The sequence below is a fragment of the Aspergillus thermomutatus genome (genome assembly GCF_002237265.1).
Source record: "Aspergillus thermomutatus strain HMR AF 39 chromosome Unknown NODE_72, whole genome shotgun sequence".
Lineage (NCBI taxonomy): Eukaryota > Fungi > Ascomycota > Eurotiomycetes > Eurotiales > Aspergillaceae > Aspergillus > Aspergillus thermomutatus.
In genome coordinates this window covers 64,333-76,705 of record NW_020798121.1, presented here as the reverse complement: position 1 = coordinate 76,705, position 12,373 = coordinate 64,333, and the positions used below count along the sequence as shown (strand labels likewise).

The window sequence follows — 12,373 nt, the reverse complement described above, 5'->3', positions numbered from 1 at the left end:
CCTGAAGATGCCATATGATCGATATCGTATCTTGCAGAAGATGAATGAAGTTCAAACGACCGAGGACCTGCACCAAATGACCCACCCCCCAATGTCCACTGTCAGCACGGTGTTTCCACAAATGCTGGTAAGATCCTTTGCTATGAACTTCCCGCCAGCCCACCCTGCTCATAGACGAAGTCACTTACCTGACTGTATAATGACGGAAGTTGCAAGCCATAGCGAAACAAGGTTGGAATGTGTAAAGTCCTACACCAAACGACCCACCCCCCGCGTCCACCGTCAGCAAATTGCTGGTAAGTTCCTTGCCATAGCTTCCCGCCAGCCCGCCCTGCTGATGGACCAAGTCACTTACCTCCTATGTCTTCATCAGAGAACAAAGACACAATTGCCTGCATATATGGGGTCGGCCCCCTAGTAATAGTTAGCACAAGTTCTCAAGGTCTGTTCGCTCTTGTCGTCTCACAATTGAAAGGAACTTATGTCGAGGATTGCATAGCAGAGCCAGAAGCTTGTTGTATCGTCACGAGAGAAGGAGATGACTCGATAACCTACTTAACCGAAGGGACAACCAAGGCCCCTTCGTCAGCACAATGACTGGTAAGGTCTTCCACCGTCTCCGCCGATCAACTCATCAATCCAGGGAAGTACTATGGCATGGCACGAAACGACATCAGACTTCATACTGCTCAATTCCAACCGTTCCTTCGACTCTTTGCCTATCTTTGACAGCAAAGTATGGCAAGAGGAGGGAGGCGGCAAGAAGCCGGCAGTGTGAACCACATGGAAGAGCTGGTATGATCTGCGTGTTTCGTGAATGGCAAGTGTATGCAAACAAAAAGGACAACACAACACAACACAACAAAAAGAAAAAAAAAAAGAAAAAAAAAGAACAAAAACTTGCAAGAGCACAAGATAGCTTCTCACGATTATCCGTTTTGCCCCAGGCATGTCCACCAGCAGACGCCAAGGATCCTGAAGGACCTCTAGGACATCCGCACGAGCGGTAAAGCTCGCAGCCTTGACATAGGCAAGGACTTACTGGTAAGCTTCTTCTCGAGCTGTGAAGTGTGAAGAACTTGAAGTCAAGACTTGTCAGGAGGCTTCACTGGGGCCGCTGAGCTCGCAGCCAGGGCACTTTATGACAGCCATAACTGAAAGAAGAAGCAGCCTCAAACAGATAATTCGGTGAACCCATGCCACCTCAATCCCTGGATGATAAAGAAGAAAAAAGCTCAGGTTCTTACCTGAAAGAGTGAAGCTGTTGGATGGAATCAAGCAGCTCTGACTTGGAGCTCAACTGATCAAGTCACTGCAAGTGAGTTCAAGTGGGAAGAGGAGAGAAGAAAAGAGAAAGAGAAACAGAAAGAATATGAGAAAGAAAGAAGCAGTCAAAGCCCGAAGATGAGATGAAGGGATACTTCTAAACTACTCATCTACAGGGGTAAACCAACACTGAGTGAGATGGAAAGTTGAAAGAAAGATGGAGGAAGACGGGGTTGAGGGGGAATTTATACTTGAGAGGAACAAGCGAGCGTGGGAGAAAATTTTCGCGTCTGCAGCTGACATTCACAGAATTACTGACAAAGGCTGAGGTCATTGATGTGCATATGCTCGACAGTACACATAGGACGAAGAGCAGAGACCCATCGAGGTGAATGTGTTGGTACTCTGCGCTCACGCGATCAAATCTTATAGTCGACGACTACAACAACAGAGTGGAAAAACATGGGAGGTTGGCGATCTTCTGAGTCTAGTTGAGAATAACCATAGACCACAGTTGTTGATATGCCTATAATAGAAACACAAAGTGGTTGTAATGAGTCAACTCGAAAGGATAACCATGGTATCACCGAATGAATTCATACAATGAATGCTACTGTTACAACAGAATCAGTCTTTCTTCCTCCCTTCCAGAACACGCAACACATCAGCTGCGCTATTCTTGTCGCCTTTCTTCTTCTTGGGACCTCTTTTCCTCTTCTTGCCCCCTTCATTTTCGAACACAACTGCCTCGTCATCTTCCTCATCTTCAATGCGACTCCCCCCAAATCCATAGTCCAGATCCGCAGCGTCCAGTGCTTCACGGCGTCGAGCTTCCTCGAGAAACTTCTTTCGACGCAAAAGAGTTTCGTCATCCACGTCTTCCTCTCCTTCCCCAGAAACTGCCCCCGCAGAGGGTGACGCCTGCCGCAAGGAAGCAGCCCGCTTCAACGCTGCCAGCAAAGTCGGATCCGTGGTTAGGGGGTTAGCACGGCGATAAGACTCTGGGGGTTCATCTTTTGTGGAGGTCGAGAAGTAATTGCGAGGTTTGTGCGGCTCGACAGCCGATTTCTCTTCGTTCGCGCTAATGATTCCCTTTTCTGTAGTTTGGATCTGCCCTTCGTCCTCATCCGAAGAACTATCGTTCTCATCCTCGTCCCCTAATGGATTGTAATCGGCTCCTACACCCGCGAAGATATCGTCATCCTGATCTGTAGAAGGAGGGGCTGCTACCTTAGCAGCAATTTCCGCTGGAACCTCCATACCAAGTGGCTTCGCGTCTTTCTGAGGCACGAGCAAGCCGTTGCCCTCACCTGGCTTGTCAAGCCATCTCACTTTTCTCTTGGTCTTGCCCTCTGCATCTGTTATCAGAAGCACCTCCCTCCGCCTCCCTCTCTCATCCTGCTCAATGAACCTTTTTTTCTCAACCTTGGATTCACCAAGTCTCTTGAATTTGCCACCCAACGCCGGCTCAACAGAATGCGACGTAGCAGTAGCATCAGCCGCTGCCGCACGGCTAGCTTTTAGTTCTCGCAGTATCTCATCCCGCGTTTTCTTCGTAGGCAGCAGCGGCGGCGCCATGGTTCCTCTCTTCTCCCTCTTTTCCTTCGGCGCGGAAGGTAGCACAACCTGCTCCTTCTCCTCCAACACGCGATCAAATGCCTCATCCACATCCTCAGCCTGATCCAGCCCTTCTTCATCCCTTGGTTCGGACGATACCGGCGCTTCCTCGGACGCTCGCGTTACATCCTCCCCTGCCTTGACGCGCTTCAAAAGCTCCCAGTCTAGACCTTTCACCATGTGCGTACTCTTGAGATCACCCCCCACCCCAATCTCAGACCGTAGCTTTTCAAACGTCGTCCGGTCGATCTGCCCCAGCTTAACCATCTCCTCCAACGCCTGAACGCGCTTCTCAATATCGGAGCCACTTTCGTCTTGTACCTGGCGCAGCAGCGCAGCTCGATCCTGATACCCCGAGGGCAGTTTCGTGCCCTTGGGAGCGGCGGAGGACTTGAACCGTTTGGTGGGTGGCTGCTGGGACTCGCGGCGCTGCTCGGCCAATTGCCGGGCGAAATCGACTCGTGTGACTGAGCGCCTGACCGGAAAAAAATGCCTCGGTTAGCTTTAAGATTCATTCTGCTACATTCCTCTCTGATAAGAGGATCTGTGGTTGACATGGAGAAGTTACACACGGTGTCATTGGGATGCTGGAGCGCATTCTTGATCCGAGGGAGAGAGCGCGCGGCGTTGCACCGGCCACGCCTGCATCTTGTTTTGGAGATGTTTCATTGACGGGACTTGTTTTGTTGGCTCTAGTGCTGGCAGAGGGTGTGTCTAGTACCAGTCGTCGGAATTGCTGATTGTTCATGACCGCAGAGATGAAGGAGATGATCGATGGTAGAGGTAGAGAGACGGTAGCGTAGAGGTAGAATATCTGCAAACAGTCGATATTATGATATAGAGAGCGGATCTAGTATGTTTTCCGCAAGAGAATGGGTTTTGGTTGTTCAGATTGCTTCCTCGTTCATTTTATCTCTATCGAGTTTGACCTCCGACCGTGATAATGGTCGGGCGGAGTGGAAAAGACAGCGGCGGAACTGTTTGCACTCCGCACGGGTACGTCAGGTTTCTTGGCGCCATTTCAGGCTATACTGCATCCGTATGGGGCGAGTCAAGCACTTTATACGGAAGAAAGAATGCAAGAATCCCCACGGAAGATGGGTTTGCAAGGATATTCTGGTCCGCATACTACAATTGAAGATTATTGCCAACTGTATCATTGCACAAGGGAACTTAGTAAGAGTCATAAAGCTTTTATTCGGCGAGTTCAGGGCTATGTAACACCAACTCCAACATAAGAAGCTTAAAAAAGTACGAGAAGATTAGAGTATATCTACCACTATTTCAACGGAAGAATACTTTAAAGGGTTTCCCATCCTCCGTTATTGATGTCCGCCTCCAGCTTGCGACTGATAGTGGCAGGGATGTTATGATTCAGCCACACATCACGGAGAAGTCGATCATATCGTTTTTGATTCAGAATCAGTTGACGGTTTCGTCGGAGTCCTGGATCAACCTCGCCATGGCGGTCAAGGTATGGAGCGAAGTGCCAGGAGCCGTTCTTGTTGTGGAGGTAGAGGATCGCGCATTTGCGGATGTTGATGAAGAGACCTACGTTTTTGCCACATCTAGTTGTGCGAGAGTCAGCACTTGTCGAAAGAGGGACTTGAGAGGGATACATGAAGGAACACTTACTTCTGTAGATGCTGGTTACAGCCACCCACTCTATTGTCCACCGAGCAGCACACAGCTTGCGAACAAAAGATATCTCCACAGAAAAGGCAAATGCTGGGGTCGGTCAATTCCTTCTTCGTCTTCGGACACCGTCTTCGGTTGACTTCTTCGATCAAAATGTCATAGTATTTCGGCAGCCCGATCAGCTCGAAGATAGCCGGGTGAGGGAGACTTGGCCACAGTTGGTGGTCAGTGCTGCGGGTACCGAAACGAGAACTGTTCCAGTGAGAGATCCAGCCGGCAACCACGGCATCAAACGCGTTGACTTTCTTGGCAGGGTTGAGAGACGAGAATATTTCGTCGAGGGAGGGAAGTTGCAGTAGTTTTGTCAGCCGGTCCAACTCTGAACCTCCCATGTCGTTGAATCCAGCGTTTGGAAACTCGACGCCATGTTGCACGTGAAGCAGGATGACTACCTTTCGGAGGAAGGTTAGGGCGTAGCTCGATACCAGCCGTCTCAGCGCGATTATTATGCCTGGCGTCGCTGAGTCCTCGCCATCCTTGACGTAGCCACTGTCTGCAGGCAACGAAGATCCTTCGTCGTGACCGATCGAGTTTTCCCTTAACTCACTGACAATGGTGTTGAAGAAATGCCGAGTATACCCATACCGCTCATCCGATAGCTCGACGTCCAAGAGATAATGTGCGTCTCCGTGTTCGGCAAGTTCCTTCTTCAGTCCCTGGGGGTGCAATATGTAGGTCATGGCTACTTTGACGATTTCAGCCACATAGCACAGCTGGACGAGGTGGCGTACATCAATCTTCAGCACAGGCAAAAGAGACAGAGAGCATTCCGCCAGAAAGACAAAAATATCCCTGGCCAGCATAGGCTCGATATCACGGAGCCCATCGAGCAGTGCGGTACCGGCCAAACAAGGATGACCGACAAATAACTGGCATATCTTCTGACGATGTATCTCCTGAAATTCATCCGCAGCACGGCTGTGATGACCGCCGCTCTTGTACAAACACCCGACTGCAGCATATGATAAGGCAGTTTCGGCGAGGACACGGAGATGAGTGAGCGTCAACTGGGGAATCTTATCGAGCAGAGTTGACCCTGCTTCCGATTCGACACCCCGCTGTGCAATTTCGACGGCGGCAATGCTGTAACCAAAGCTCGAGAACAAAGAGTCAGTGTGAACGAGATCGTCGTTGCCGCTGTGGCTAGTTTCAGGAGGGTGATTGAAGGTCGAATGGATATGGTTCGTTCGGAGGGTCTTCTTGAGACGCTTGTAGATTTGCAAAAGCTCAAACATGGAACTTTCATCCGGACTCGACGAAGCCTGTTGTAGTGGGCTAGATGGGATGGCGTCTTCATGGGATGGGAACAAACCTGGCATCGGCATCCTCGCGTGCGGCGGGTGCTCCGTGGTCGATGGCGGAGAACCGGACACCAGTTGCTCAATCTGGTTGGCAAGGGGGGGAACAAACGCCCTTTGAAGGTAGTCGAGGAACATGTCATGATAAGACTGCAGTTGCAAAGAGTCTTTATCCACAAGAATAGTATGATTCTGCGGCTGAGAGAGCGCAGTCTTGAGTTCCGTGCTTAGAAAGTCGTTAAACGAAAGGGTGGTGCTAAGAGGGCCGGGATATGACTCCTCCTTGCCTTTCCAGATGATTGGAAGAAACGCGTTCCCCAGAGCCTTGCAGAGTGGACATACAAATTCCTTCAGAAACAAGCGCTCAGGATGGTTCCGTGCGATTTGGTGAGTATGACGGCGCTGAGTGGCTGCATAGTAGACCTCGAAACATGAATAGTGCATGATGTGCCCGCAGCCAGTCGTCACGGGCCCACGAACCGTGTTCTTCGCATCGAACCCTTTGCTCAGACCAATCTTCTCACTGATGACCTCGCCCCCAGTAGAGTCTAGCCGTTTCACGGTGACCTGGTTCTCACCTGCTACACCGAACGGCCGGATGCCGTCAGCAGACTTGTCAAGACTCAGCGGTGTCCTGAGCACCTCTCTGATCCAGTCGGGATCCTGAACGTCAGTCTGTCGCAGAATATTGCTGTCTTGAACCAGGGCAAATGTGCCGTATAGCCTCGAATCGTTGGTTTCTTCCTGGCAGAGAATGCAGGTTCCACTGGGATACTTCCAGAGCTTGGCCTCTGGAGCGGCTTCGAGCTCCGACTCAAGGTCGCTGAAATCCTCCTCTCCCCAATCGATGGCGCCTTGACTGTTCAGAAAATTCTGTTGCTGTTGTTGAAATTGAGCCATCACCCTTGCCTGTCGTTCAAGTGCTTGCTTCTTCTTTAATTCCTTTTCGTTATCGACATTGATGGCAGGGGAACTCGTGTCCACTCTGTCGAATGGGAAAGTCAAGAAAGCCGTAGCAGAAGCATACGCCCGCGGGCGCTTTTGCCAGAGACGCTTGAGAATGTGACGAATCTTGGGCCCGCAGGCAGAGAACTCAGGCATGACCGATATTTTCTCTAGCAATCCGATGATGGTGAGATTGCCCGCCTGAGTCACTCTGGCTCTTGACAATGCATTAGAAATAAATGATCCCCTTGCCTCATCAGCCATCTCGTCCTCCTGACTATTGTCCTCAAGAGTGGCGGCCAGGATGAGATGTAACACCACTTGAAGGAAGGTTTCAACGCGCGTTGATGGGATGTTCGGCGAACATTCCTTTGACGACACGACATAATCGAGACATTGATGGATAAGCTGAGTGAAAAGTGGAGTCCTCGTGAAATGGGAAAGATCAGAGAAAGCGCCCGAAGTGATAGGTCGCAGCTGTGGCTCGAAGACGATATCCGACGCCTTCTTTCCCGTTTTCTTAGCCATCCATTCCCTGTAGATGCTCTCAGCCTCATCTCGTTGGTTTTTGGTGTAATGAGCGCTATAGGGGTCAATGAGATCAATATATTCCGGTTTGAGCTCAAAGGTGCCAGTGTCATTCAGGCCTTCAGGTGGACGGAATCCTGCAACCTCTTCCAAAGTCTCTTGGAAGATGCTCGAATCAAGTAGCTTGTCACTCAAGCGCGTTGACAAGTCGGAGAATGAAAGAGGCTTGAAGCATAAGACATGTGCAATGTCTCTTCGGATGTTGTCACGAGTTACAGTTTCATTATCGTCAATGGCCTCGAGTGAGTTTCGATCAGTCAGCAGGATGATCAACAAATGGACAAACTCCTCGGCTACATCAATGATCTGCGCGTCCTCGTAGCCAGCGCGTGGCGTATAGTTTCTGGTCATCCAGTCCACCATGCCGAAACGATCTGCTATCGATGCCAGAACCCTGCTTGGATCGCAGGTCACTAAAGCGGTCTGCAGCAGAAAGATATCGCGGTAATACGCAAAGTCACGCGATGACACCCCCCGATACTGCGACATCTGATGCCGGAGACTGAGGCCGTTGCGAACCCACATTCCAGCCTTCATCTGTGCCAGCCACGCGCACACTCTCAATGGGTAGTCAAACATTGTAAGCAGCAAGTCATCGGGGGTGAGGGAGCTGTCACGAATGATACTGTCGTTGGCCATGCGAGCGGCATCTAAGAGAACCTCACGCATTTGGGCATCGCTCACATTACGCGCACATTCGAGCAACCACGAGAGTGTGTAATGCAGTGCATGGTGAAAGCTAATAGACCCCTTTTCAACGACAAAGTCCACCACGCGATGACGCGGAATTTGGCCAGTGTGGTCGACCTCGAAATCAAAGCACGGCAGCAACTTGAAACGAACGTACTCTTTGACCTCTGCCTGCTCGAATCGCTGGCGCTCCAATCCGGCGGAGTGAACAATTGCAGAAACAGTAGCCATTCGGATCGCCCTGAACAGATTTTTTCCGCCATCGACTTCAGGATCGCGGAAAGCTTCACAAAATTGGCGGCAGAGACGATTAATTTCTCGCATTAGAATTGAAGCGCTTATCCAAGCGTCTGGCTCGTACTCAACATGCTCCCCAACCGCGCGGACATTCGGACAGATACCCTGTGAAAGCTTGACAAGGTCTAGGAATTGAGAAAGATATTGCTCCTCGGTACGGACGTGGTGCTGTACATACTCGGATTGCAAAAGGTATCGCAGATCCAGGAAAAAGTGGTAAAGGCGCCGGTTGGTGACTGTACCTGCGTCAAACGCCAACGTTGCGTTCGGATTGACCTCATATGCCTCGCCGACCTGTCTTGTGGTCAAGAACGTGTACAGGATAGCCATCACTTTGGTCAAGAAATTTCCACGCCGCACGATCTCTTCAGTGATTGACGGGGTTGTGAGAATCTGCAAGGAAAGGTTGACAATAGAATGATCTGGTTCTCTATCGGCAATGAGGTATAATTGGGCCAATGCGGTGTAGAGGGCCGACATGCGTAGGCCCAGAATTCGTTTGAATTGAGGGACGCTGACCACGGTGCCGATGTAAAGATCGCGAAGATCGGTGCGCGTTTTCTTCCACAATCTCAAATCGAATAGAATCATCCAGTCCAGTCGCGTACGCTGATAAAAGTCCTCGTAGACAGGTACGTTCTCCCTGAAGGAAAAGCCAGCAGGCCGAGTCAGCCAATACCCTGGCGCCCTGGCTGGAGGAGGCTTGACCACCCCGGAGGGAGTTTTAGGAATGGCAACGGTGGAGATGTCAGCGCATTCGCCAGTGTCGTCAGCACTGTGCTCGTCACCGGCCGAATGCACGTCGTGCTGAGCCTGTTGTGCGTCCTGCGCTTGAGATTGTTCCTGCTGCTCTTGCAATTCCTGCTGCTGCTGCCGTTCTTGTTCATCCAACAACGCCATTCGCCTCTGACGCAAATCCTCGATGAGGCTCGCAGCGATTTCGAGTGATACGGTGTCATCCGCATTGCCCATAACCATATCTTCATCTTCCTCCACCTCTTCTCGCAATCTGTTCAAATCGATTTCCATCTCCTCGTCCTCGTCATCCGCATCTTCATGGGTCTCGGCATGATCTTCGTCATCGTCGCCCTCCCCTTCGTCGTTACCATTAGCATTATCTTCCTCATCATCTTCAAGATCCGCTTCAGGCGCGAACATCACTTGACCTTGAGGAGCGATGGCGGCCAGCATTAGCGTGCGGTATGGCGAATGCTCCTGTCTTGCGTGGTCGTCGATACCCTTCAATCCAATACTGGCGTTATAGGCACCACTACCTCGTCGCCAAGGACTGAGGAGCTCTTCGCAGATTACATGGCGCAAAATCTGATCGTCTTCCAGTACCGTGCACCCGGCAATATCCGAAAGCCATTCGACAATAGTTCCGCACATTTGCTCGCGGAATGTATCGCGAGCAGAGCGCACTGTAGTCGTAACCTTGATCTGCTCGAGGACTTGGGATACCTTGAGCAGTTGTGACAAGTCCTTGGATTGCCTGACCACAGTCCTCCCAATATCATTGGTTTCGTAGGCCTTCTTCTCGCCAAAGCGGATTCGTTCCCGGCAAGCCCGAGCGACCTGATTAGCGACGTCCCGAATAGTATGTTTCTCATCATTCCAGAGAGCGCAAGCCCATTCCGGCTCTTCCTCTGCCTGATCCCCGCCACCGTACCAATCTCCGGTGAGCCGGGACGCCACTTCATCCTGTCTTATGCCATCCTCTGTCTTGGGTAATCTCAGCTGTTCCGGAGAGCACGAAATGACATCGCAAAAATAGTCCATCACTCGGGAAATCGTAAGCCTGATATTTTCCGCCCAATCCGAGGGCAGGTGAGTCTGAGCGCGCTGCTTGCCCTTGGTGTCGCCACGATCGGTATGAATCGCGCAGAACAGAGGATGCCGCCAGGCTTCATCGTCGCCGCAGTCGCAGCAACCACAGTTACCCGACGATAGTGAGATCTGGTACTGATGACCCGAGTGGTCGGAGGAGTCGAAACATTTACTGCACAAAACGCACGTATCGTCAACGGCACAGGTAACGCATCGATACGTTGCCTCCCCGGCCCGGAAAATATGTCCACATCTCTTTCCCCGCGCAGCTTCCGTGTACTCTGCTCCTTCTTGTGCACCTTGCGCTTCAGCTAGCTTCCATGGACCTTCCGGATACCCGTCCGGGAAGAGCTGGTGTAAACGGTCTTCATCGAAGCCTACTAGCGAACGAAAGAGGAGCTCGAGCAGATCTCGCTCGGCATCGGGTCCGTAGCGACAACCGTGTTCGAAGGGAAGCCGAAGGAGGCCTTCACCAAGCTTTCTCTCACATTCCGTGAGCATCATTCAGCTTGATATAAGTGTAGATCCAACTCTCATTCAGCTGCCCAAAGCGGGAGTCAGCGCTGCGTAGAGTCGGTTTTGTGAGACGAAAGCTCCGTGCGGCGGGACAGACAATGAGGGTGATTCCGAATGTGCTACTTCGTATGATAATTGGCAGGAAAGCGTTGACGTCGTGAAGGGCGCTAATATAGACAGCAAGGCAGAAGATATATGGAACAAGAAGATCTGGAGATAGTGTAAACCTAAACCCAAAAGAAATATCAAATGTATTAGTTGCGGATGAATATTGGAAGAGAGAGTAGGTATGACCCTCAGCGGGGCAAAGAGCTCTAGTAAGCCTGACAGAACACAGTGTAGAGATCAAACTCACCAATAGAAGCTTCCGATCATGAGAAACTTCCAGAGTCTCTTCCTCTGTATGTCCACAAGATCGAAGCTATGAAGACAGCCAACAACAATACTACAACGGGAAGAAGCAAAACCCAGTGTGTCGATGAGCAGGAGCTGCTATGATTGCGTCGGAGCACGCAAACAGCGGGTGACCGCTGAATGTCTTTTACCGCCACAGAACTCCCATTCGGGCATCTTCTCCCCGCTCGAAAGGGACCTGGTAGATAGATTTCTACTTTTAAAGAAAAAGTACAAGCCAATGAATGAAGGGTCGGTTACAGCTTTTCCAAATTCTATTGCATACAATCGGCTGAAAATAACAACAACGATTCCCCCTTTGTACTCAGCAGTAATATAACATGGGCATCAGGCAACATCCCCCGAGGATGCATCTGATGAGGATTGGTGCTGCATCTCTATTCTTCTAGCGAGAATTCACATCTCTAGTCTTCATCTTCCTCCTCCTTGTTCATATAAAGGTGCTTGATGTCCTTCCATTGCCGCTGTAACGTGTACATTCATCAGTCAAAATGTTCCGTTTGTAGAAAGGGACAGGAATCGACGAGGGCAACATACACCACGGTTCATGGAATCCCAGATCTTGTTGGAAGTGGTGTCAAAGGCCCTATTCGGGTAGCATTGTCAGCGATTCTGTATATCCGGGTCCAATCGGGTTTCACACGTACATCTCGAAAGCGAAGGCGCTGGCGAAGATGGTGGTCAGGTATACCGCGTTTCTGCGGATCAGGCCCCTGTCAATCGCGAAAAATAGCCCAGGTTAGCGTTGCTCGGAAATCGTCCTCAAGTGATAGGTATAGGCAGGGAGACATGCTGGTAGATGGCGGAAGCGAGCTGTATCGGAGGGACCGGAGTTAGCCAATTGCACATTCACTATTCAACTTCAGCAGTACTTACAGCACCGGCCATTGTGTCTGTAGATGGGTTATTCGAGAGAAGCGCGAGAAAAAAGGGAAGACGAGCAAAGCCAGTTGCAGATGAGCGAGGGACTCCAAACGGAAGAGGTTGAATTGAAGTTTCGAGCCGGCGCGAAAAGCAGCAGCGGGAATCACCGGGTTGCTGATTGGTCAGCCGGAACGAGTCTCACGGTTTCCGCCTTTCAGCATTTCCCTCAACACTCAATATCAACACTTCATTTGATGGTCATCCTTCTTGGCTCGCACTCACAGCAGCTTTATCTTTCTCTGCTATACAGAATTCTCTCGACGATTGACTTGCGAGTAATTACTAAAAACCTG

At 50.7% G+C, this 12,373-nt stretch overlaps 3 protein-coding genes across 3 annotated transcripts; all 3 read right to left on the bottom strand.

Annotated features, from left to right (window-relative positions):
- Window positions 1–1,893: 1,893 nt before the first annotated feature.
- Window positions 1,894–3,631, bottom strand: CDV56_107132 (uncharacterized protein; the record flags this gene model as incomplete). Its single annotated transcript, XM_026760751.1, has 2 exons — window positions 1,894–3,358; window positions 3,456–3,631. 2 exons carry the CDS (start codon window positions 3,629–3,631, stop codon window positions 1,894–1,896), a joined length of 1,641 nt encoding a protein of 546 aa, XP_026615220.1.
- Window positions 3,632–4,183: 552 nt separating this feature from the next.
- On the bottom strand, window positions 4,184–10,730 carry CDV56_106775 (putative ubiquitin-protein ligase E3 component (UBR1); the record flags this gene model as incomplete). Its single annotated transcript, XM_026760394.1, has 2 exons — window positions 4,184–4,451; window positions 4,519–10,730. The coding sequence occupies 2 exons, from the start codon at window positions 10,728–10,730 to the stop codon at window positions 4,184–4,186; spliced, it is 6,480 nt and encodes a 2,159-aa protein (XP_026615219.1).
- An 830-nt stretch (window positions 10,731–11,560) lies between these two features.
- Window positions 11,561–12,271, bottom strand: CDV56_106698 (cytochrome b-c1 complex subunit 9; the record flags this gene model as incomplete). The annotated part of the gene is made up of 5 exons (XM_026760317.1): window positions 11,561–11,620; window positions 11,694–11,742; window positions 11,804–11,869; window positions 12,033–12,194; window positions 12,267–12,271. 5 exons carry the CDS (start codon window positions 12,269–12,271, stop codon window positions 11,561–11,563), a joined length of 342 nt encoding a protein of 113 aa, XP_026615218.1.
- Between the last annotated feature and the right edge of the window lie 102 nt (window positions 12,272–12,373).